The sequence below is a fragment of the Gavia stellata genome, chromosome 25, assembly GCF_030936135.1.
Source record: "Gavia stellata isolate bGavSte3 chromosome 25, bGavSte3.hap2, whole genome shotgun sequence".
Classification (NCBI taxonomy): domain Eukaryota; kingdom Metazoa; phylum Chordata; class Aves; order Gaviiformes; family Gaviidae; genus Gavia; species Gavia stellata.
The window spans coordinates 989,416-1,014,336 of NC_082618.1; the positions used below are offsets into that span (position 1 = coordinate 989,416).

Below are 24,921 nucleotides of genomic sequence, written 5' to 3' on the forward strand. Positions count from 1 at the left end.
CAGTATGACTTCAAGCAAAGACAGCGAGAGCACCAAACACTGGCTATGCCGAGCATACTGTGGCTTCCAGCAATGTTAAATAAAAAGATTCTAAATACAGCAGTAAAAAACTATTTTGTTCCCAGTAAGAAAGTTTTGACAAAGTTTTTAAGGCTTCCTCTTAACAACAAGTTCAGACTTTCTATATCTAAAAAAATATAAGCAGCTAAGTAATTACTACGTATTAAATACTCTGACCACTAAATGCTTTATAACTTAACAGGTAGAAAATGTAATGGAAGAGGTATAAAACATGGAACAAATAATACCCTACAAAGTTAAAATGAAAGCAAAAAAATAGACTTTTTTTTTTTTTTTTTAAAAAAGACAGTTGAAATGATCCGAAGCGTCTGTTGTGTGCAAAGCACTGCCGCTGGAGCCTGACAAGGGAACCCAGCTGGCAGCTGCTGCACATTTTCACATAGTTGTCATCCACTTCTCACTCTCTTGTTTCCCCCTTCCCGAAGCACCGCCGCTTGCAGGGGACCGGCAGGCAGACATCTAGGAAGAAAAAGGAATACTGAGTAAGGATCAGTCCTCACGTATGTTCACTTGGCAGCACATGTAGCAACTGGACTTCTACCAGGTACTATAAAACACGGCCTGAAAGGCAGACTGTAACTTGAGAATTTGAGGCCTACTGTTTAAAGAACAGGAATTATTCTAATTTTGCAGAACTTTAAATACAAAACAACAAAACAAATTATAAGAAAAGTGCTCCCATTCTTCAAGATCTATTATTTATATGTGCACTCACTACCATGGATACCAACTGCCAAATGTTCGTTACTATAAAACCCTGGCAGGACCTACAAGAAATGCCCATTCTGCTTGTGACATACACCTTCGTTTCCCTGTAAAAGGCACAACTGCCTCGAAGTACGCCATGCCTGGTGCCAAGATCCTAGAGAAAACTCGTGGTGTCACAGACAGGACAAAGAAAGAGACTCCTTTTTTAAAAATTACCCTGATCAACGGCAAATTGGAGATACTCCCAATGTATGGCCAGATCTCACAGGTCAAGAAAGCGAACAAGTGCCCTGGTAAAGTCACAACAGCACTACCACTGCAAATGTCACCCGTCTGAACTTTAATCTCTAACGAGACACATTCACATCTTCAGAAAAGTACTCCAGCCCTTGTGCTTTTTCCTGCCCAACAGACACCAGTTCTGCACTTGCTGACATTCGCCCCCTGTCAAAGCAGACTCTGTTGGGAAGAAGTCTCGAAAATGCGCAGGGATGGAGAAATGAGGGGTGTAGTAACAATGCAACTCTGAATTACATGAAATCAGGAGACAGTGTCTAACATCCACTCATCCAAAATAGCAGACTGCCAGGACAGGTAATTTGAAAGTCCTTCGCTGAATATATAATGAAGTAAAGGTAATGGCAACTGAGCTGGAGCAAGAAGTTGCAGTTCAAACTCCTGACAGCAACTTCACTTTGGGCTTCAGACAGGAGATGTCGAAGAGTTCAGGGCGAGGCCTGTCCCCACATTAACTCTTGACACCTTTGTAGGAGATCTCACCGTCACCTATTAGGAACACTAATGAACTCAATGAAACTATTTTTGTCTGGAAGGTGTGAGGAATCATTCAAGGGAACATATAACAGCATGGGAGACCTTGCCTGAATGAAGATGTGAGCCTAGCAATTGCACGTGTATAGATCTATTTAGCTTGGAGTGAATGAGAGGGAATGCATAGTGTCACAACTGTAGTGGCATGGGAGTGGGTGGTAAATGTCTAGGGCATTTTGCAGCGTGATAATGATGGATTCATATGAGTCAGTGGCATCTCAGTATTACGTCTGTGTTCTTGTAGCAAAAAAAAAAAAAATAGAGGAAGTTGCCAGATTATTTGAAGGACTGGACAACTCACAAAAAATATATGGCCAGCCATAGAGAAAGCAAGCTTTTTCCTTAACGTGTCAGTATCAGCTTAATGCTTAAGTCCAGAAGGAACAAATTCCACCTGCTCCACTCTGAGATCCCTATTTCCAGAAAGAAGGGCTGCAAACAAAAATTTCTCCAATCAGAATCTGGTCCTTCTTATGTTCTCTTTTAGAAGAGGAAGCACAAACCACAGGTTATCGGGTCTAGTACAGCTATATTCACTAGCTGAGTGTACCTGCGGGGTAGAATGCAGAGGAGATGGGGAAGGACACGTGAAGAATTTAGAGAGTTCCTATCAATCATTCATGAAGTCCAGAAGGACTCCTGTTGCAAATGCGGACGCTGCCAGCACGAGCAGACATATTTATTCCAAAAATCGCATTTTCTGGATCAGCTCAACTAGAAAGTAGCAGAGAAAGAAGATCCATCATCAGCACCTTCAAATCTATGTCCTAAGAAAGAGCCTGGGGCTGAAAAAAGCAGTGCCTGAAAGGTGAACTATCCCTCACACCTCAGTGTGATAAACACACCAGGAACTAGAGAGCCATACCCACTGTGCCTGAAGAAAAAGAGTGGGAAGGGAACAGATGACGCAGCCTATACTCATTGGCAATGATGTATCTTAGTGCTGAATTAAGGTCTGCACCCTCTGTTGCAGCCTCTGACTCCCGGGAGGACTCACAAACAGCTCCTCTTCTCCTGCTGCTACCAAAGAAAACAGGGTCCCTCTGCCAAATTGTCAGGTACAAAGACAATTAGTTCACGAAGAGTAAAGATATGGTTAAAGCAAACACTTGCATTCAAAACAAACAAAGAAGAGGGCTCTTCACCCACTGTGTAATTAATGTATGTTAATGACATTAACTTAGAAAAAACACAGTGGATGCTAAATGTTTGCAGGGCTTCAAAAAGTGACTAGAAAAATTAATTGAAGAAAAGTTTACTGAGGCCTTTTCTACTTAATAGTACAAAACCGCCAAAGATACTTTTGGAGACAGGACAACGGACTAGAGAGACCTTTCACCTTGCCCCTGGTTGGTAGGACGTTCTTAAAACTGGTAAACTAGAATTTATTTGGAAAAGTTGTGTAAGTATATTGTTTTTCATTTGAAGAAAACAGATAACCTATTTCAGTGATTTATGGTGCTGCAGAGATGGGCTGGCAGCTATGGAGGGAAAACCTGGGGCCTGCATTTTAGTAAGACAACAGCTGTCTCTCTTGCTGCAGGATAGCTGCAAAAAGGCAAAGAAATCTGGTCTAGTTCTTCAAAGGCAATCAACACCTTCTCCACAAGGGAGGGTTTGATTCTTGGCTCACTTGTACAGATTATCACTTTGGTTTCAGCCCAGAGCTGCTCCCAGTCACAGAAGTGACTTTTCCTTCCATCTTCATTGCAGCGGCCTGTGGTACCACAGCTCTTGCTGCGTGATATCTAGAACTTGGTGTCACCACATAACAAAGAAAAGTGAATCATGTCAGCAGTCTACTGATATAGATGGAACAAAAGCCTTCTCTATAGCAGGATACATATCAAAATGCAGGCTCAGAAAACTTGCAAATGAGTGCCCAAAGGAAAAGAGGAGGACGGACAGCACTCAATCGCTTTCAGAGGGTAAGCTGTGAAGAAACACCTGGAAATTTTCATGATGCGATACTTCAGCACAGAAAGATTAAGGAAGAAATTGCTTCCAAAGACTCACAGAGCAAAGGAGGTACTGACAGAAAAATATGTAGCCAGAGCAACAGAAGTCAGCTTACATTTAAACCTGTCTGCTTCAGGCTTACAGTTGAAATGCAGGAGATGGGCTATGCCAGCTTCCAGGCTTGTATCACGTGCCCAATTTGTTTTGGGCCAACTTGAGCCTGACCATGTTTGGCTCAGGTGTGCTGGCTGTCTCTACCCTTTACACGTACTCCAAGCATAAAAGGTACAACCCTGGCAACATAGACCTGGATGACTATCACATTTCCCAGAGAGTAGACTCTATGCTAATTGTTGCTAATTAGCATTAGCGTAACAGTGTTTCATCTCTGTGGAACAATCCCATGGAAATGCTTTCCAAAATGTTCCTGTACATAACTTTACAACTGGCATATTAAGCAAATGTTTTGCTTTAGATATGAAAGCTGAGAAGTTTGCTAATTATCCATGATACCAGGAAGTAATTGAACAAGAAGTCTCAATTCTGTGTTTTAAACAAAAGCTTGTCTTCTTTCAAGATGGCATCCAACCTTTTTTCTCAGCTTCCTGGCAAAAAGACTTTATTCCTTACTTAAATGTTTGAAACTGATGGGCGTTACGAGCTGTAATTATTAACTAGCATCATTATCTGGAACCTAGAAACTACCCTTTGAAGTGAGCAACAGCTCTTCAAACTCTACAATCAGCTCTTTGATGAACAGCTGTGAGGGAAATAGCTTCTTGCAAGACTTGCAGGCTGCACCAACTTCTCCTCTAGAACGGATCCAAAGTACTCTTTGGGTCCTCTGATGTCTCTCCAATATGTGGACATTTAGGTTTTTCCTTTAGTTACTAGATTTGAGACTTGTTTGGCCTCAGATGTTCTGCTGCTGTTTTTCTTACGTATTTCAGCATACACATCAGCAGACTGGTACAAAATTTAATTAGTGATCTGAGACAAAAGGTTTGGACTTCTACACTGACTTTATCAGTTTGGTGGTTTTTTTCCCTTTTTTACTTCAATAGTCACCTCATTACTCAGTGTTTCCTTCGTAGTGCTGTCACTCTCCAGCAAACGTATCTATGGACTTCATCTCAATATTGTGACATCCAGGTTCCTGACACAACTCCCAGAACTTCAGGTTTTGTTTACTGATATAATTTAAACCCTTTTCCACGTAAGAGTGATTAGCTTAAGGGTATCTATAGAAGCATGTTGGTAAGTTGTACAAGTGTATTAGTTTAACTGAAGGCACAATGAAGTACTTACACTGCAGACAATAACTAAACTATTCTGATCTCCCCTTTCTGTAATAGTTAGTTTCAGAGTAGCTGTCTCTGTAATCTCTAAAAAAACGTAGAATCTCTTCTTACCAGAGTTGCTGTCCTCGTCTGAACTGTGTTTCCTCTTCCTGCTTCTAGCTTTCACAGATGCATCCATCTCTTTCACAGAGTTGTTCACAGGCTCAGTTCCTGAAGCGAATTGACTCTCTTCTGTCTTTGATGTACTGTATTCATAATTAACAATAGTATTCACCTTAAAAAAAACACAAACAAAAAAAAAAATAAACCCAAAGATCACTCAATATTTTCTTGTAATCACTTTAGGGATAAAATAATAACTATTCTTCTCCACTCCAAAAGGACATCTAGCAAGTGTTCAACACTGCTAGATGGTTTACACAGGAAGTGTTTTTAACTCAGAATTAAGGTTGCCAAATAGAAACTCAAGGTCTTACAAAATGTCACATTAAGCAAAACATGAAATCAGAAAACTAGAATGTACAAAGTTAGGGTACACGTCCTCACAGTCTGAGCTTTGCCCTCAGTTATCAAACTAGCTGTAAGAAATAAGCTAGAAGAAATCCAGGTGCACTCATTGTTACCAACACGTGTATTAGTAACGACAGATCTAGCTCAAACAACTTGACAGAGCTGTGTGATGCAAAACTACACATGCGAGTCACAGATTTCTGGTTGGAAATCTCACCCCACCCAATTGTTAAGACATTAAATTATAATGTGTTGCTTGCTTTTTGGAGCCCTCTGCTGCTGCTCCATATGTATTTTGCAGGCAGCCATTTACTGAACTGGTATATTTCCATGATCATGTGGCAAAAATCTGTAGGTTTAAAAAAAAAAAAAAAAAGGGCACCAAACAACCAAGTTATGCTCCCATTCCACTGAGGAAGTAAAGGCCCAAAGCTAAGCACTCGGAGTTCACCTTCAGACAGAAAGATGTTCTCACTATCACCTGTTCTAGAATATTAATCTCTTCTGCAAATATCCTATTAATCAATATCCTAAAGATGAATGATTGTTCAGAGCCTGCAACATTCCCTTCTATTAAGGAAAAAAAAGCTTTTGAAAACTGGTATGTGTGAGTTTACAGAAGCCAAAAGGTCATCACACTTGGTAATAAGATATTAGTAATTCCATAAATCACACTCTCCACCTGGAGTCTGTCGTTACTCAATGTTAAGTATACAAAAGGCAATGTGTATGCGTATTACTAGAACTACATATACATTCTTTGACAAAGTTGTATGACAATATCCAAAAAAGCCTGTGCGAATACAGTAACTGAATACTCAAGGAAGAGCTAGTTCCCCTCAACACACCTCCTGCGCTTGCTAGATACCCACTTTACTGTAGTAGGTGTTCTTTGAAGTGTGTTGTCTGTACGTATTGCATTAGTACTATTAACAAGGCCACGTGAAAACCATTTGGCTAGCAATGCATTTTGTCCAACATCTGAACCGGAACTCCTTCCTAGGCATAAAACCAAAGACAAGGAAGGAGGACTGTACTTCACTACCTTCACCAGCTAGAACCCAAATTTCATGAGTGAGGATCTAAACCTCTCCATTCCTGGTGACATTTACGTAATAATAAGTTCTAGAAAAATAAGTAAGCAGCCTTAACCAAATAGTGACAGAAGGGAAAATTTCTCAAGTAAGCATCCTAATTTGGATAACTCCACAGGACAACTGTTCTAGAAACAATTCTACAAATGTCATTATTTAAAAGAGAAAAATAGATACACTATGAACTGAAGAGCCATTATCAGACAGGGGATGCAGAACTCAAACTGCATTGTTTGATAAACAAAAAACACATGCATGTTGGGATAACCAATGATGACTAGCCTACGTGCTGAAAGAAGTCTAGAAACTCTGACTACCAGTTCTTCTACAAAGGACCTGGGGATGCTGCGGTGCCCAGCAGGGCTAACGACACCTTGGGCTGTGTGGGGACCAGCCTGGCCAGCAAATGGCCAGCAAATGGCCAAAAAACTCACATGAATGGGGTTTCCTGGATTAACCTTCACCAAAGAAAGCAAGAGTTTCAACCTTCAGATAGGTATACTGCCAAGAAGACTGAACAAAACAGGAGGCAAATTCCTCTTGATCAAGCATTACAGAAATGCTGTATTTCCACTTGAAGAAGAAAATAAAGTATTTCTTATGAGTAGGAGTGGAATAAAATATGCCCATTAAAGGCCAAAACCTGTAAAAGTCTAGGACAGGAATTCGCAGAGGCTAAGAGGACAACTCTGGATCTGGACCACTGCATGTACTAACTCTTTTCACGTAAAGAATTGCTCTTTAATTTGCTATCTTTTAGGAAATCAGGAAAGCAGAATAAAGCAGGTTTCTAATAAACTGTGAATTCTATGAGGAGGGCAGTTCAAGGCTCAATAGCTGTCACAAGAGCAAGTAAATGCTAGGAAATACTGTGAAAGAAATAAGAGAACAAAGCAGCAAACATCTTTGTGCCACTGTAAAAATGGATAGTTTTCCCACAACTTCAATGCTCTCTTCATTTCAAAAGAAGGATGTAGTAGAAATAGAAAAAGCTGAGAACAAACCCAAAGCTAAGCAGAGGTGCGGAGCAGCTGCCATGCAGAGGGAACTACAGCAGGACTGTACAGTCTGGGGAAAGACTGCTGAGGAGGCTGTGATAAGAGGTCTGCACAACCACAAGTGACATGCCCTAAGCGGCCAGGGATGACAGCTGAATGTCTTGTCTCTTCTGAGACAGAAACCAGGAAGCATCACAGGAAGTTAGTAACAGTCATGCTCCAAAGGAATAAAAGGAAGCTCTGTGTGCAACAGAGCAAAGTATCTGTTTGGTCAAAGGATGCTGTATGCTAAAATTGACATGGTTTCAAGGGCTGACTACAGTCCTCAGAAGATTAAGTATACGGTATCATTCCAAGTCCTCAAGTTGAAAGTAGTTGGAAAGTATGAGGAGGAATGCCCTGTTCTATTTGCATGCCCTGTTCTTGCTCTTCGCTACATATCAGATTACAGCTATTGTCCCGAGACTTGACACTGGGCAAAAGGGACCTTTGATCTGACCCAGCAGAGCTGTTTTGATGTTCCTGTATTAACCCTGGAGGAATTTGCTCCTCCGGGGCTGCTACACAGACGAATAAAACTGTCTTCTGTGCACGGCCACTATTCTGTCGTAAGCTTGCTTTGCCTTCAGTGGCAATTCTCAAAATACTCTTTTTTATTTAAGACAGTATGTTATAACCTAAAAAAGCTTCCACTTCATCACCATGAATACATCTGCACTATGTATTTTTCCCATGTAAATGAGCACCCTACCTTGGCCAACAAGGGGATACTTTTTCATTCCTTCTTCTTTTTTAACTCTTGCTTTACCAAGCAAAACCCTTCACTGTCCATTAAAAGCTTAATTAAAGAAGCCTTTAGTTCTTAAGCAGGCAAGAATATTAAAAAGCTATCAGTCCAGACCCTAGCATTACTATTGAATACAGTTATCTCAAAAAAGATGGTGATGATCTCCCTTTACTCCTTACCTGCTCTGGACCGAACAGTCCTCCCTCAGCAATCAATGCAGAGAATGGATCTGGGTAGTCATATGGCTGTTCTCTCAGTTCGTTACATGCTTCCTGTGTGATCACAGATTCTTGCATTATTTCACCAACAGCACTTTCTACAAATGCATTGGTAGGGGTAGCACAAAGAAATTCAGAAGGCTGAAGTGCTGCTTGTTCTGCTCCCATCATAAATGATGCACCTGGAGCTACAGAACTAAGAAATTCCAGCTGGTTTTCCTCAGTTGAAGAAGACAGTGTATCACTACCCTCGCTATTAACCAGCTGCAGTTGATCTCCGTTACACTGAGGGGTTGAATACTGGCTCTCCCGAGGTTCCACTTGCACCGCTGCATCTTTGAATGATGACTGCATCTCATCAACAAGCTGAAACACAGCTTCAAGATCTATTTCTGGAATCTTGTCATCAGATAGATCAGAAAGCCAGTCAGAGGGCAGAAGTTCAGCTGCATCAGATGGCTGCAATGGAGGACCCTGGAAGAAACAAAAAGAACTTTTCTATCAAAAAATTACAGTGACAGGATGTGTATTCGTTCTGTAAGGCTTTGGAAATGAACCTGAGCAATCAACCAAAGTGTTCATTTATCCAAAAGCTTGAAAGATTGTCTGTTATTCTCAGTTAAAACAGCAGGTTTAATTAAAAAAAAGAAGGCTACTACTTTGTCTTGTTTTTCATTAACCACCTTACTCTTGGCATGCTTGCTTTCTTCTATTCACTGTCTATCCCAGAGAGAAGGGAAGGTTACTTACCAGTAGCTGTATACTCCTTCAGAGGCATTGTCTGCATACCCTTTGCACTGCAGGTGTAAGTACACCCAAGCATTCAAACCTGAGACTTCCAGTCTTAGTAGGACCTGTGGGGGTACATTAGAACCCCCCCTTCACATGCCACGTATGTGAGAGAAAACGATATAGCAAATCTACCTGCCTTCAGTTCTTCTAAAACTCAAGCACTCCCATTGTGTGCAAAATCAACACAAACCACAAGATTTTTAAGCAAGAGAAAAAGAAAACATATGCTGTAAATGTGCATATGGAGAACACAACTTGAGGAACTCAGTTACTTACCAGTAACATCTTTTTCTTCTTCAAGTGATTGTCCCTATACGCATCCACACAAGGGGTGATTCCCAGGGATGCTCCAGTCCCAAAATGAACGGGAGTTCAGATACCTATGAAAACAAATACTGAAGAACTGCCCTGTCTGTCACAGCCTCACGTCTGGACACTCCTGTCACGACACAGTGACCCACAAATGCACGACTCAAAGTCTGCATAAATCTGTGTAAAAGCCTTATAGATCCTCAGGTCAGAAACGCTTCTTGGAGAACTTGTAGAGACTGCCTTTGCCATCACAGAGCAGGTCAGAACGCTACTAAAATATTTCACTGTAATGACATCACAAGATGACAGGACACAGTCAGCAATCCAATGATAATTTTTTTAGTAGAATTCATACAAATCAAAGAACATTTAAAGCAGAAAGATGACAACGAAGAGTTTTTCAAAAGTAGCAAGTCCTACCCAAGTGAAACGATAAATCACATTTTAACAGCCAGTGTCTGTATTGCTATTTCTTCTGGAGATGACTCAGAGTTAAAGGACACTGGAAGGCTAATTTCTTCTGACAAGTCATATAATGAAAATGAACAGAAACTCAGGTATATTTAAAATAATCCTATTTTGAAAGAGATCTAGTATGAAGGATTATCCCTTAGTGCCTGATTATCCTCAGACCTTCTAGCTGAGGTAATGGTTAATAAAAAGCTACTTCCATAGATGCATAAATTAGAGAACAGGAAGCCACAGGATCACCTACTAGGAAAACCATATCAGATCAAATGCCAGTGAAGGATTTGGTCTCTCAGCAGCATGGACATCAGAAGTCACTGAAGGAAATACCACAAAGAGATGAGATCCCTTCCTTTGGGTGTATGAAGTCAAGTTCTGTTGTGGATTCATGTAGATATGCCAGTCTGCAGATAGCCATAAACTTTGGAGGGTGGGGAGGGAAGAAGGGGAAGATAAAACCTGGAATTTGAGAAATTAAGGTTAAGTTAAGCAAAGTCTTTCCATTAAAGGCAAGCCACCTTTATATTTTTATGATATAGATTTAAATATAGTTCCTTTCATTCAATATTTTTCAGTTGTATTTTTCAAAATATTAACAAGGTGTTTCACTTTTGTTGCATTGCTTCTTTATCGCCTTTTGCAGCCAGGATTTTAAGTAGGATCGGGGTTACCAAGCCAACTGTCCAGGGATGAGATCACCTCTGCCAAAAACAAACAAACAAACCAACAAACAAACAAACCAACCCACACTGCAACTTCTGCCTCTTCTTAGGGGACCTCAGCTTGAAGCTGTTGTAACACATGTCATCTTCTTGGATGCACTACAGGATCTCGTACACATTTCCAATAGGAGAAAGTGCTCACACAAAGATACAGTTTAAATCCTTTTGGTTTATCTAGAGAAGATGACAGACAAGGATGGGAGGGAGGCAGCAGTGAAACAACAAAAAGTGATAAAAGATGGAGAAGTCGGGACTCAAAAGACTAATAGTTTGCTGGTCATTTGAGCTGAAGAGGAAAAATGGTCTAATTTAGCAAAAGTGGTGAAAGGGAAGATGGGCATTTGACTTACAAGATTAGCATAGTGTACACAAGAAGTAAAGCACAGGCACACCTTTTTAGGGGCTGCTAGGACTAAAACAATCTGGCTTGAGCGCTTGGGCAATCATTCAGAAGTAGTTCAGACTCAATTTCATTTTGAAATAATGTGGCTGATTATCATCCTTATTACAAACAAAAGCAAACTACTTAGGGCTGCTTTTAAGGTCAGGAAAGTTTTTCTTCTTTTTTTTCTCCCACATTTATTTCTTCCATTTCCAGTTACCTCTTGCTTCAGTTCCACACGGAAATACTGACAGCTTAATAACAATGCTAACAGCAAGAATCACACAGCAGGTCTACTAGTTAAAAAGAAAAGGAAAAAAAGGAAAAAAAAAAAATCACTAAAATCCAGTATGTGGCTTCGGTTTACACCTATGATAAAGCAGCAGGGAAATACTGAGTTGCCAGAACTGCTGTTGCAGAAGATAGCAGGAGTCTTCTCTCACAAGACTCATTCCTATCCAAGGACACCGATTCATCACGCTGATCCACACCCCACTTCCGGAGAACCCAAACAAAAAAGAGTATGAAGCTGTACCTGAGCTCCCAGTTTTGTAACCAGTTGTGATGAGAGTGCAGTACAAATCTCTGAAACCTTGATTTCAGAAACCTGACAAGAGATATACCCTAATCAGCCACTATGTCTGGGTATAACTGTCTCTATCCCCTTGCTGTTCCATGAGGTAATTCTCTGTAGCTTCTTCTGGAGAGCAAACCGCTGGCAGACAGACATTCACTAACTGGCCTTGTCTGCCCGTGTTCCAGTCGGGGTCACCCAACAGTTTCAGCAGGTCAGGTGTGTACTGTACAAGCCTAGCAGCTGGCTGCCAAGCCCCAAGAAACTGTACCTGTCTTAATCTCTCCCAAACTTGCTCTTGGCAAGACTCAGTAAGGACTAGCACAAGGTTTAGGCTTTCTTGTCCAACAGTGCCTGTTTTTTCTTCTGAGACCCCAAAGCACTGGCTGGATCCAACAGAAACAGGGCTGATGATCAGCTTGCTGACTGCCAGTGTGCTGATATGGCTTACTGCCTTATGGATTGGTCCAGCAGTTTTGTATAGACTTTGCCAGTAGTATCTAGTAGGCTGCAGCGTGATCAAACAGTCTTCAACAGCAGTGTGCTGAATTCCCGCAACTGGTGGAAGATATCGAGTGGAACGATACAATGCAACAGTTCTGGGTTTTGCGAAGAACGATAAAAATGCTTCATTAGCCAGGGCTGATTAATTTTACTGCTTTTGAGGATTTGTGCAGGTGGTTACTGACGATCAATACACAAGCTGGGCAGGATGATCAGTACTGTCGTTGTCTGCATCCCTCAGCAGAAGTTTGGGGAAGTATCTACCCCAGAGCACAGAAAAGGTAAACTGATTATTCCCCACAGCTCAGTGAGAACCACAGGCAAACCGCTGTCTTCTGTGCTATCTGCATAGCCCATCACCATGTTCCAGGAGAAATGATCTATGCTTCACTAAGACTCAGAAATCTCAGGAAGTCCTGCTGATCCATTCTGTATGATATTTGTGTTATCCTGCTCAGACACAGCCAGTTACTGACCTGGCAGAACTGACTTATGCCACTGCTTGCGTTTGGGCTGCTCACACAGAGGCTTACCTTCCAGAAATCTCCGTCCAGATGCACCAGCAGCTTTTGACTGGGAGCTTCCCAGTTAGAGTTGTATTATCAAAGCATCCACTAGTAAATGGCCTAAATCTCTTTTGACTCCACACACTGCCCATGGACGTGCTTCTCCAAACAACTGATTTTTGCTAGACCCTTTGGACAGTGTATTTGTAGTATCTTTCAATCTAGCCACAACAACACCCTTGACGACTCCTTTGGAATGATTTGCTATCCCAAACATTGATCTCAGCCTGCCTTCTGAGTTAGGAAGTTATTTGATCGTAACTTCCCATCACTCAGACTGGTCCTCATGTCCTGGGTGAAAAAGACGCCCATGACGAAAGTCATCATGATAAAGATGCACTGTGTGAAAAATAAATACTGGAGCTTCAATGGCATGATTGGCCACTGGCTATTTATATCCTTACACCAACATGTTATCCTGGCCATAACTTGGCCATCTTGGATAAGCTTATGTAAAAAAAAAAATCATGAATAAATGACAAAGGTTGATATTTGCAAGACAGGAAACTGGATGATCAAGCTTGGGTAGGTCAACCCTTTTTCAACAGACATAAGCATAACTTGCTTTGCTTGTCCTCTGTGACGAGAAAAAAAAAGTATATGCATTATGCTGTAACAGAAAAGGAAGTCCTTGCATTTTTACTTCAGATCTTTTTATATTTGATAAGCCAGGCCCTCCAAATAAAGTGCAGTTTCCACCGGAATTATATAAAGCATTTAGAGTAAGCACCGTAGTTATCTTTAATAAGACAGCTCTGAGGTGGGGCCAATTCCAAAAGTCACTTTGTTTTTTCTCATGCATCAAATGAAACTCAGGATTGCAGAAAGCTGTCTGGGACAAAAAAGTGGAGCTGTTTCCCAGTATTTTCATAATATTAAAGAATCTCTTTTTGTCCAGGCAAGGACATTCTTCAAAGATAAACGTAAACTCGTTAACTAAAATGAATTCTGGTGAAGTCAAGCAAAAAACTTGTACAGAAAAAAACACTCCACTGATGAGGACACCCACTATGCTGCTGCCCTGACACCTAACTTGGATTACACAACTGCCCATTTAATGTTCAGCAGTTCTTTGAACTAGATATTTGTAAACCACATTACTTTCACTTTCTCAAGCAGATCAATTTTCAAATTTATATCCTTCACTCCAGAAGTCCATAAATGTACAGTTTGTTCATTCATACAGCCTCCTTTGCTTTCACCTGGTTTCAGTAAGCTACACTAACCTGGAAAAAGCCGGACTGGGTGTTTGTCGAAGTGGGAAGACTAGCACAGTCTGGCAGAGGATCTACTTGGGCAGGTGCCGAAGAACACTGCAGTGGAGCTGCAAGAATTCAAACACAGTTATCAGACTTCCAGAATTTGTGTTTGGCATGCAGAGTTCTATTGCTTACTTTGATTAAACATTTCAATAATCACACAGTAAACTAAATTCCAGAAATGTACTATTACCTCCCGAGTGATTTTAAGATTCATTTCATCATCTTAAAAAATATTTATTCTGATATACGTGTACATATATTAAAAATATATATATTATCAAATGCATATACACACACATAGAATCTTCACAATCACAGTCTTCTGTACCTTAATATCACCTTTTTGCTTTGGCTGCTTGACTTTCTCATCACAACATACCACAGAAGGTGGATTCACATAAGAAGAGCCTAGATGTTCATACACACACACCGAAATTAAGCAGTGATTTTATTCTAAAGAGCAACTTTGTAGATGAGGCAGTATCCTGCAGCCATTATTTTTTGGTGACACGCAGAGATAATTTAAAAGTAAAGGCATTATTCGCAGGACAGATAATCTTAAAATCTGCAATCATTCTGAGAGAGAGAAATCCTTGATGAAATCAAATTTAGTCCAATGTTCATAATAAGTAAATGTAATAAATGTAATTTGAGATGGCAAACAGATCAGATCAATTTATTTGCAATGCTTGACACTTACACGGGATTTCACATGAGACAGTTGCTACAATAACCAGTATGGTTTTTTACTATCTATACCTATTGCCCTTTTTAATATGATGTTGCTGAATTTTTGTGCAGTTTGGAGCAACAAACACGGGAGCTAAGCAACACAGAACGTACAACGTTTCTTGTAACCTGCTGGAGTGATTCTAAGAAAAAACAAACACATATTACAAAGAACCTATTTTCTAAGAAAAGAAAAGGAAGGACCTGAAGGGAAAAAGTGCCTGTGAAATAGTAGGTAAGTGTAAAACATTAAGTCCAGATCATATGCTACAAAAAGCTACAAGTAAAATATAAATGACAGTATTCTTACAGTTAGTAGAGCCTATAGCAAAAGCAACTCATTAATCAAACGAATTGTCATGTTTGTAAATCAAAGTGGGGAGAACAAAAATAACTGTGTACAAGACTAGACTGCTGACCGATTCTGAATGGTTCTAAAATGTAGGATGTTGCATAAAAAGAACAGTTTGCACTCACAAGAACTCTTGTTTTTGCCAGCTTATAGGCTATGGCAGTGACTGCTCTAAGAGCAAGAACAAATGCATCTGTGGAAATATCATGGGAGACACAAACGTAGTCTTAACGGTAGTCAGTTAAGAAGCAAATCCACCGTAAGATGGAGGCCAATTTTAGATTAAGTACCACTCATCACCTACAGTCACAACAGGAGAGTCACCATATATCCAAACAACTTTTTAAATGACACTGAAGAAAGCATTTACTGACGGTCAGTGTTATTAAAGGCAAAGATGTTGATTCATTTTTAATACTTCAAGTCTTCAAATTGAATCGATTCAACAAACATACCGGCTTCACTCACATGCTTTTGTCCTACCCTGTTTATTGGAGAGAAGAAATTTCTAAGCTCTTTTGTCTATGATAGAGTTAATCTAGTCATGCCCAGAAGAAATTACCAGCTAAAGCACATTCTGTCACCGGCTGTCATGAAATAACTGACACTGAACATGGATCTCATTTGAATATTAAGGAGACAGGGATGAATGGCATCTTATGGAATAAATGAATATTCACTGACTAAATTAAGAAAAATACACATCCCCTTCCATCAAACAAGATGGATCAGCCTCAAAATACATTTGGTTTCTGCCAAAAAAGAGATGTACAAGCTATGGATGGAAAATTCACACACTCTTTAGGACACAATACGCGGAATACGAACACTGATTTATGAAAAAGGAATTGCTGTCAACGGGGCTATAACCAACCCAGCAACGGACCCCTGAGAACAAGCGGAGATCAATGAAGAGCTCAGTTCACAGAACAAGGAAAGGACTGAACACTCTGCATCACAACTGTTCTTGCACAGAAGTCGAATGACCATATTTCAAACGTACTGAAAATATCTTCAGATTTCCAAAGAGGTTGCAAAGGAATCAGGCAAAGAAATCAATACTTTTAAAGGAAGTTATTTAGAAGTATGTTGACAAAAAAATTATAAGCAAATACAAGTTATAAATCTGACAGTTGACTCAGAAAAATTAGAAGGAAATGCAATGGAATAGAGAATTCGTTGACACTGGGTAATATATAATGGGGAGGAGTCAACAAGACTTCTTTTTGTTTAAGAGAATTCACCCTTCACTGCCCTCTTGAAAGACCTCCAGCAGGTAAACATGGCTAACTGTGATCTTGCTGATACGCTATTTAGATTGCCAAAAAGCTTTTAACAAAGTCATCATCAGAAACTCTTACGAAAACTGAGCAACAACAGCACAAGAGGGAAGGCTGTAAATTTAAAAAATAATCTGTTTTAAAGATACGACACAGAAGATAGGAATAAATAGTCACTTTTCACAGGCAAGTGAGGTCACCAGTGGAGGTCCCCAAGGACCTGCACTGGAACTCATGCTGCTCATCATTTTAACAAAGTACTTACTTTAAAAATTGAGTGAGTGAGCAGTGAGGTGATGCTTGCTGATAATACCAGGTTATTCACATCAGAAAAGAGCAGTCAGCTATGAAGATGTGAAAAAAAAGCCCTTATAAGTTTCCCAAAGCCACTGCCCACCAGATAAAGCTGTGCACTTAGGAGAAGTAAACTAATTTCACACAGAAAATGATGGGTTCTTAGTTGTCAGTCAATAATCAGGAACTAGATCTTGGTATTCTAGTAGAAAGTTTCAGGAAGATACCAGCTTGAGACTCAGCAGCTGTCAAAAAGACCTCCAAAGTCACAAGTGAAACAATCAGATTGTTAGGAAAGAATACAAAAGCAAACAGAGAATTAAATAGGAACATTATTACTCCACTGTATAAATCTGTGATTCACCCATACCTTGACCACTGTGTATATTTTTGGACTCTACATCTCAATAAGCAAGTAACAGAAGAGGTTACAGGGAAGGCAACATGGATGATGTACAGAAGACCTTCCTGAAGGAGCAGCTACGTGGGGCAGGACCCGCCATTCCAGAGAAAATGCAACTGAAGGAACTTAGATAGAAGTATTTAAAATCATGACTGGTGCAGTGAGAGGGATAGGGATATAGACACATTCACACAAAAACCAAATGGAGATTTAATGAATATGCAGCAGGGTCAAAAGAGACAAGAAAAGGCAGCTCTTTCCACAAAATGCAGTAAGGCTGTGAAATGAAGTCCTTGTCACAGATGTTGTATATGCCTCAAGTCTACATCGGCTGGGAGAAACAGACAAGTTCATGGAAGTGAAACCACTGAGGGCTATTAAATACAACTCATCTTATGGTTTATCAGTTCCCTGAGGCCACACTGTTGGCGTATTTTGGAAAAGCTTGCTCAACTCCTGCACTCCTCCTTGGGCATCACTGTCAGAGGAAATGATGAGCTATATGGGCATTTGGTCTGATCAAGGCTAGTATTCTTATCTCCAAAGCAGAGACTATTAATTAGAGAATTATTGAGACATTCACTAAATCGTGTTTTCTCAACACTGGAAAAATGGGATGAATTGTGTAAAAACAAGCATGTGAAATTTACTGAAGGGATGACAATATTAACATCCCATTCTTACACACATCTTCCTCCTCGAGACAATATTATTTTGTGGTCTCTCAATGTTTCAATAGAGAAAAACAAATCAATCATAATCTTTGCTGAAGACATGAAAGCTACAGCTCTACCAGTGAACTAAATGGATCCAGATCCATTCTCTGGCACAGAGTCTGTTAATACTATTAAAATCTCTTACTCTTCCAAGTCAAAACAGCCACATCCGAACAGCCTGCTGGGAATGGTCCCAAGCCCATGCCAACTGCTGAACGAAGCACAGCACTTTTGGGGGAGAGGGCTAACCAGGCTAACTGTCGAATGCTAGAGCTGCTCGAGACACCCAGGCACTTTTCCTGGCAAAGTCTAATACAGCAGCATAGACACAGACAGCTATGCTTCAGCTCAGCCATGGTTTTAGCAAAGATCTGTCTTGCCAAATGTATCCAGAAGTTAGAACCTAAATGTAAATAAAATCTAAGAATATCAGAAAGCCTCCATGCTTACAGTTTGATGTGTACACATTTGTACTGCATGCTTTTCATAGGTTCCAGTACTACATGCAAGCTCAGGAAAGCTGAAAGCCCAAAAATAAACGCACACCCAGTATGATCAGCAGCAGATCTTTTCCAAGCTTGAACAACCACCATGATTTCTCCAAAGATCTGTTGGAAATTGGAGGAATGCATGGATCATCTCTATGCATTCAAGACAGCAACAGCCATTAATAAGCGTTATTATCAGCTCAGCTGGGCCAAAGGGCATGAGACTGACACTCTCCAGCATCTGCCATTCCACTTGAGCATGCGCTACATGGGAAATACCAAGGAAGAACCTTAAGACCATCCTTTCAGTGTCAACTTATCATGTCAGGTCCAAAAGTTATGCCTAAGAGAAGCTAGTTACTCATCAGACAACTGGGTCAACAGTACTCAAAGCTGTGCAGGAAACTGGGGCATGCAGCTGTGCCTGTTCCTGCCACATCAGTGAATACATGGGAATGGGCCTGAATACAAAAACCATGCAAGCTCCGATCCTTTACCAACCAAAAGACCGATGAAAATGAAGGTGATACCCAAGGTCTCTTCAACAAGGGAAAATGGGAGAGACAATGTTGTTTCAACTTAGACATTTTGGTGGGATTCATTGCCTTACTGCTACATAGACTCAGATGTCTAGCAGTGGTCAAGTCTCTGCACAGTCAATGAATAAATAGGCTCATCAGAAAGAAATTAATTGTCTTCCAAGGTGTATGTCTAAGAAAGTTAGAATGACTCAGCCTCTGGGAGGTGCCCCTTTCTCTCCACTGACTATATATGTAACCTAGATGACAAGCCCAGGCATATACAACTAACTATTACACATTCAGATGAATCTTAGGCAAGATGAATCCTACAACTAGTTTTACAAGTGCATTAATAATGCATCTAGTCTGCTTTTCTCAAGGGAAAATATGGTGCTATTCATACTGTGTTAAAACTGATGTTTTCAGCCGCTTATTTACCTTAAGAATCCCCTTTTGACCATGTGAATTTTAAGCCTTTCATACAAAGAAAATTATTTATCTTAACAGAGGGTGTATCATTCAGAATAACATGGCTACTCCTAAGCTACCACTCTCCAGAAAGGCTATTGTATGTAAATGAACCTGACAGCCACAGCCGTACTCGGAAGGCATGACTGGACTTGCAGTGTCAGGTGGCACCAATAACTAACATTTCTCACATAGTCTCCTTGACTGATTTTTCATTATTAGGATACTCTCTGATAATAAAGCTTCACTGCATTTCTTTGATGCAATCCTACTACTATCAAAGCTTTTGCAGATAGTTGAAAGCAAACAGAACTAAATCCTTAAAATAATTATGGTCTAATGCTAGCGGGGAAAAAAGATCCAGATGAGCATCTTTTATTTTACTGCCCTTTCAATAAGAAACATAATGAAAAACCAGGTAAATCTTTTTGTCGCTGAAGTTAACAAACAAGTTTGAATATACATAAAAAGAAACCTTTTGACAAAGTTCTACTTTGATTTAGTTTAATCGGACTTCAAAAGTAAAATGAAAAGAGTCAAGAATAAGATTGAACATATATTCTTTAGTCCCCTCACTTATGAAATACATATTTTAAGATTAAGTATCACTTTCCAAATAAGCTAATCTTGGTGCTGTGCTCTCAAGATGAAGGAAAGCAGACTTTTTCATGTGGACATATGAAGAAATAAGCTTTCAGCATTCTATATGTTATAATATACAGAAGAAAGGATAGCGGAGAGATTAAGAGATACACAGGAACAGAAGTAAAAACACTGAGACAGTCCTAAGTGACAGTGAAAATTAAAAAATTTATAATACTCTCTAGTGAAATGTCGAACTTACCTTCTCAGAAGTACTAATGAATTCATTGGAGTTTTCAAAAGCCTCAGATTCCATAAGTTTCTCTATTTTAGTTTGAATTACACCTTAATTTTTGTACCTTGCAAAATTTGGTATGCTTTCATCATGCTCTCCCCTCCACCTCCCGCCCCAGAAGATTTTACCTGTACAACATAGCCAATTTATTCACTAAACTTTTATAACTCCAGTGAGAGAGACTAGCGTCATCCAGTTATAGAGATCTACATATTCATGTCTAAATCTGCGCTAGTCTCCCTCAACTGCTCCACAGTCAGTACTGCAAAATGGGCACTTCCAGGATGTGAGTAATCTCACCCCAAGACAAACTCTACACCAAGGTATATGAATCGTGCCCTAGAGATGCCCACTGCCTTCCCTTGACTATGGAAGAGGTCTGGGGGTCTAGCCGAGATCTAGACAGCTAAAATTCAGTAGGATGAATTTCAGCCTATGCTCCGTAACCCACAGAAACAAGAAGCAGGGACCATCTCCCACCTTAAACAGGTATTCTGGATGAAGCTCTGAGCAACCTGATCTAGTGGAAGGTGCCCCTGCCCATGGCAGGGGGGTTCGAACTAGGTGATCTTTAAGGCCCCTTTGAACCCAAACCATTCTGTGATTCTCAGGACACCCTGCTCCTGGGGGGAGACTTAATAGTTTGTGGCTGGTGATGCAGGCTCTAGCCACCAAAGTAATCTCTGTAAGTAGGTTAGCCTAACACTGACTAGTTGTGAACAAATGTTTTTCTCCTCGCCCTTTAAGCTCAACAGAAAGGCTATTGGAAAATCACCAGGGGATGCTCAAAATCTGGAGGAAGGACAAGGAATACCAAACAGAAAATCTTTTTGCTTTAAAGGTCTCTCTTCCTTTTAGACTTTACACTTTCTATCTAATTCTTGCTTGAGATATACACATGACAGAGAACTGTAGAAAAGTATTTAAAAGCATCACTTTTAAGTATCTTTTTAAAAAGCAAGTGTAGAAATGTTTTTCATACCTGTTGAATAGGAGGCTTGTGAGTACTGCACTGAAGATGCGCAGGTGCTGTAGTTTGGAAGGGAAGTGCCAATGGTTCGAGCCCACTGCTCAAACGGCAGAATAGAGCAAACAGTCTTGACTGTGTACGTGACCTCTGTTAAACACCTTCGGAGTGATGGAAAGGCAGGCCCTTGACCTGGAAAAGCTGGGATAGCCCCATGGCCTGGAATCCACACAAAAGAACACTGCCGTGGTCTGGGAGGGACTGGAGTGCGATCTAAACTTTTTGTCAGTAAAGCGCCTTGGTTCTGGGATGAAGTTGGTACGTTGGAGTAAGGAGAGAAACTCTGTTGACAAGGTTGATGGAACTGTCCTACAGCCGTCAGTCCTGCAGTGGGTACAAAATAAAGTGAAACGTGTTGAGGAAAGGAGTTTTCACAGGCAATGAAAGGCAATATGAGGAGCCAAGGCTCTACAACACTATTTGGGAAGACTACCTGTGCTCCAATATACTTAATCCAGAAACAGACTGTATTCTTACACCTGAACGTACAGTAACTGCTGCAGTGGCATATTAGTGCAGTGCCAACACACAGCTGTCTACGTAGCATGTAATCTCCTCGAACTTGCAGTAACACATTATCAGTATTTAGAAATGTGCTATAAATCAAAATGCATAGTAACTTACTAAACCAAACAAAAGTGATTTACAAAGTACCGTGTATTAAATCAGACAAAACATTAAAAAAAAAAAAAAGAAGAGAAAGGGATATCATAAAGCTAGATTTTACCAAACTCCAATGCTGACAGCTCACAGACAGCTAAGGGAAGGGCAACATCAAAATCCCCCAAGTGACTTTGAAAGTACCTTATGACAAGTAATTTAATTCATCAAGAAAAAAAATTCAAAGCCAGCTTTTTTTCCAGTCAGCTCAGTTTAGACTAAAATATCCCAAACTTTGCCATTTTGTTATTTCCTAGATATTCCTTCTATTCTTCTCTTAGTTTCCTCTCTTAGTCAGTTACTATGTCATGAAATGGTATTTGCTCTTATACCGTGACAGCTCGACTTCCATTGGAGGTTTCGGTGACTTTGTTGAAACACTGACAGTAACACCAAGAATACCTATGCTCATCGAACTCTGAAGAGAACTACTGCATTTGTGACTTTTCTCCGGTGTTGTATATAGCCATGCTAATTATAAGTTTCAGGACAGTTCATGTCAACAGGGTTTCTCTAGAAGTCAGGCTTTCTCAGTCCTGCAGTTCTCAATTCTCACTCTAAACGACTTTTTTAAAAAGCCTCACATTTACCTCTTTCACTCCTCTGATGGGAACTAATTCAAGAAATGGGTAACATACAGTCATTATTCTGCAAGTTCATATTAAATTACTAAGAATCACTAAATAAATACCACCTGGTCCTGAAAATTTATTAAGAGTTAATGGATAGGACTGTTTATTTCCTGTTCAGTATTTTTACCATATATAAACAGAGAAGGAACAGAGGTGTGAGAATTCCTTTGTTTATATTTTACCTTTGGATAGGGAAATTAAGATTATCTAGTTTTAACACATAAACAAGACACCACAGGATGCCAAGTTACGAAGCACCAGTTGCTTTGCAGGAATTGTTCCTGGATGTTTTAACACAGAGTTACGTGTTGCAAAACATTTGGAACAGACTGACGCTTTGCAAACAAAAATATCTTTTATCTATCAAATTACCTCACATTTACAGCAAAGACATGCCCCTAAATAGTCAGTACAGAGCGCACAGTAAATTGTCAGCCTGTCAGAACTTGACTGCTTATAAAACCTGATGTTTTCCTTGTTCTTTCTGTCTTTCTAGAAACTGAGACTCCTAGAGCAAAAGCTCTCTAAAACTGCACCCATAAAAACAGAGGCCAAAAAATTAAAAGGCTGTATCTTTCTTAGCATTTACTCTACCAACAGCCTGCATTACAGCAGTCAGACCAGATCTCATTGAAGAAGTCTGTAATGATTCATGTCAATCTTAACAATGTTAACACCAAATCTTTAATGTAAATGCTTCCTAGCCTCAGTATTGAAATAAGTTCCTTCCCTTCTCAAATGCTTCATTTTGTTTTCTTGGTATTTCAGGTGCAGTTCCACACACATCATAGAAAACATTGCATGAATTAGATGACGATTCCTACTCTGAAACAGTAACCAAGAATAAGTATCATGATACCCTCCTCTGTTCTAAATGTGGGCAGGTGCTGCAGGAAGCAGCACCACCAACTGCTTCTCCCCCTCTCCTGGTCGCACAGTCCTGCCACTTCTCCTGCACCGAGCCTCACAGCTCTGCACCCACGCGGTGCATTGCCCTGGTCCGAGAGCCACCCGCAAAAAGGCCGCGCAAGTCTTCTCCTCAGATCATTGTGTTGAACCAACACAGTTGCTGGATCAGCTGCAAGGAAGATGATGGTTAACACATGACCAAGGGAATGGGAAGTAGGACTGCTCTTCTGGTAGCAGTCCACAATTCAATCAGACTAAGAGCATCGCAAAACAGGATGTTCACATCTTCCTTACATGGCATCAACTACAATGCTCTCAAGCTTATATGGAATTTGTGGAATAATCCTCTGAGAGCTCAGACTTGTCTTGGAAAACTCAGATCCTCTCAAGGAGGGTTAGAAAGAAATAAAACATGTTCTGGGACTTTTTAACAGTATTATTTTCTGTTTAGCTCTCACCTACTCATTCAATCCTCTTTAAAAACTATCTAGCTTGTAATTCTTTTTCAGGAGACCACTGGGTCCTTTCTCCTTTGCACAAAACTTAGTGGATGCTCTAGTTGTCACTTCACATGACCCATCATTTCACACAGATTTAATGAAAGCTTATTAAGCATCCCTACTGATGGGCAAGGACGAGTCACTTTCACCTGGTAGAGCTGTGCCAGCTCCACAGAGATGGGGCAACGCAATATACAACGAAGACTGTATTGACACGTGAACCACATAACCCATGCTTACTGGTAGCAGATCTACCTGCATGAAGAACAACATTTTCCTACACCAGGTGAACTGAGCAGCCACTAACAAGGACAAGTAACACTTCTCCCTCAGCAGAGTGCTGATTTTCAAATCCCATGCCACCCAGCGCTTCTCAAACCCACTATGGCCCCACACAGCCCACCCTGCCTCACTGGACTTGTCAGCCTTACCGAGTGTCGAGGGTGTCTGCAGCGTGTCCCCGTGCAGCGATGTGCCCTGCAGCCTCTGGGAGCGGTTGGGTGGGCGGCTGTTCACCTCCAGGCCAGCCGCCAGCTTCGCCTTGTTGGCGCTCGTGAGGCGCTTCAGGTGCACGAGGAGATCAGGGCGGTCACGGCGAAAGTGGGGGCTCTGGAAGTGGTGCAGGGGCCCGGCAGAGCCACTGCCATTGCCGTCACCATTGCCAGCCCACAGCCCCCGCTGAGGCTCGGTCCCTGCTGCACTGCCCGGCGGCCCCATCAGCACCTTGCGAAAGCCGTAGAGGTTGAGCTGTCGGATGAAGCTGGCGAAGTTCTTGGTCTTGAAGAGCTCGGTGGATGCCTGATCGTCAGCCAGCCCCGTGGCACGGCCCGGACCGGCGCCCAGCAGCTCGTACTCGAAGAGCGTCTGGTCGATGAGAAGCCCCTCGCCGCGGGCGTTCCAGCAGATGGACCGGAAGCGCGGGCTGTTCACCAACTGCCACAGCTTGGCCGGGAAGTTGTTGGGATTGAGAAAAGCGGGGAGCTGCGACTTATCCAT

At 40.9% G+C, this 24,921-nt stretch overlaps 1 protein-coding gene across 1 annotated transcript; it reads right to left on the minus strand.

The window, feature by feature from the left end:
* Positions 1–478: 478 nt before the first annotated feature.
* HSF5 (heat shock transcription factor 5) lies at positions 479–24,921 on the minus strand. The gene is made up of 6 exons (XM_009822101.2): positions 24,339–24,921; positions 21,180–21,548; positions 20,165–20,226; positions 8,449–8,961; positions 4,992–5,154; positions 479–540 (listed from the first exon to the last, which is right to left on the minus strand). The coding sequence occupies exons 1-6, from the start codon at positions 24,919–24,921 to the stop codon at positions 479–481; spliced, it is 1,752 nt and encodes a 583-aa protein (XP_009820403.2).

What these genes read in the sequence shown, in the direction of transcription:
- HSF5 (XM_009822101.2), bottom strand. Translation starts at nt 24,921, where the DNA reads ATGGATAAGTCGCAGCTCCCCGCTTTTCTCAATCCCAACAACTTCCCG. An exon ending in CGGTAAGGCTGACAAGTCCA is followed by an intron (nt 21,549 to 24,338) that starts GTGAGGCAGGGT and finishes TACCCACTGCAG; the next exon opens with GACTGACGGCTGTAGGACAG. An exon ending in TCATTAGTACTTCTGAGAAG is followed by an intron (nt 8,962 to 20,164) that starts GTAAGTTCGACA and finishes TGTTTCTTCCAG; the next exon opens with GGTCCTCCATTGCAGCCATC.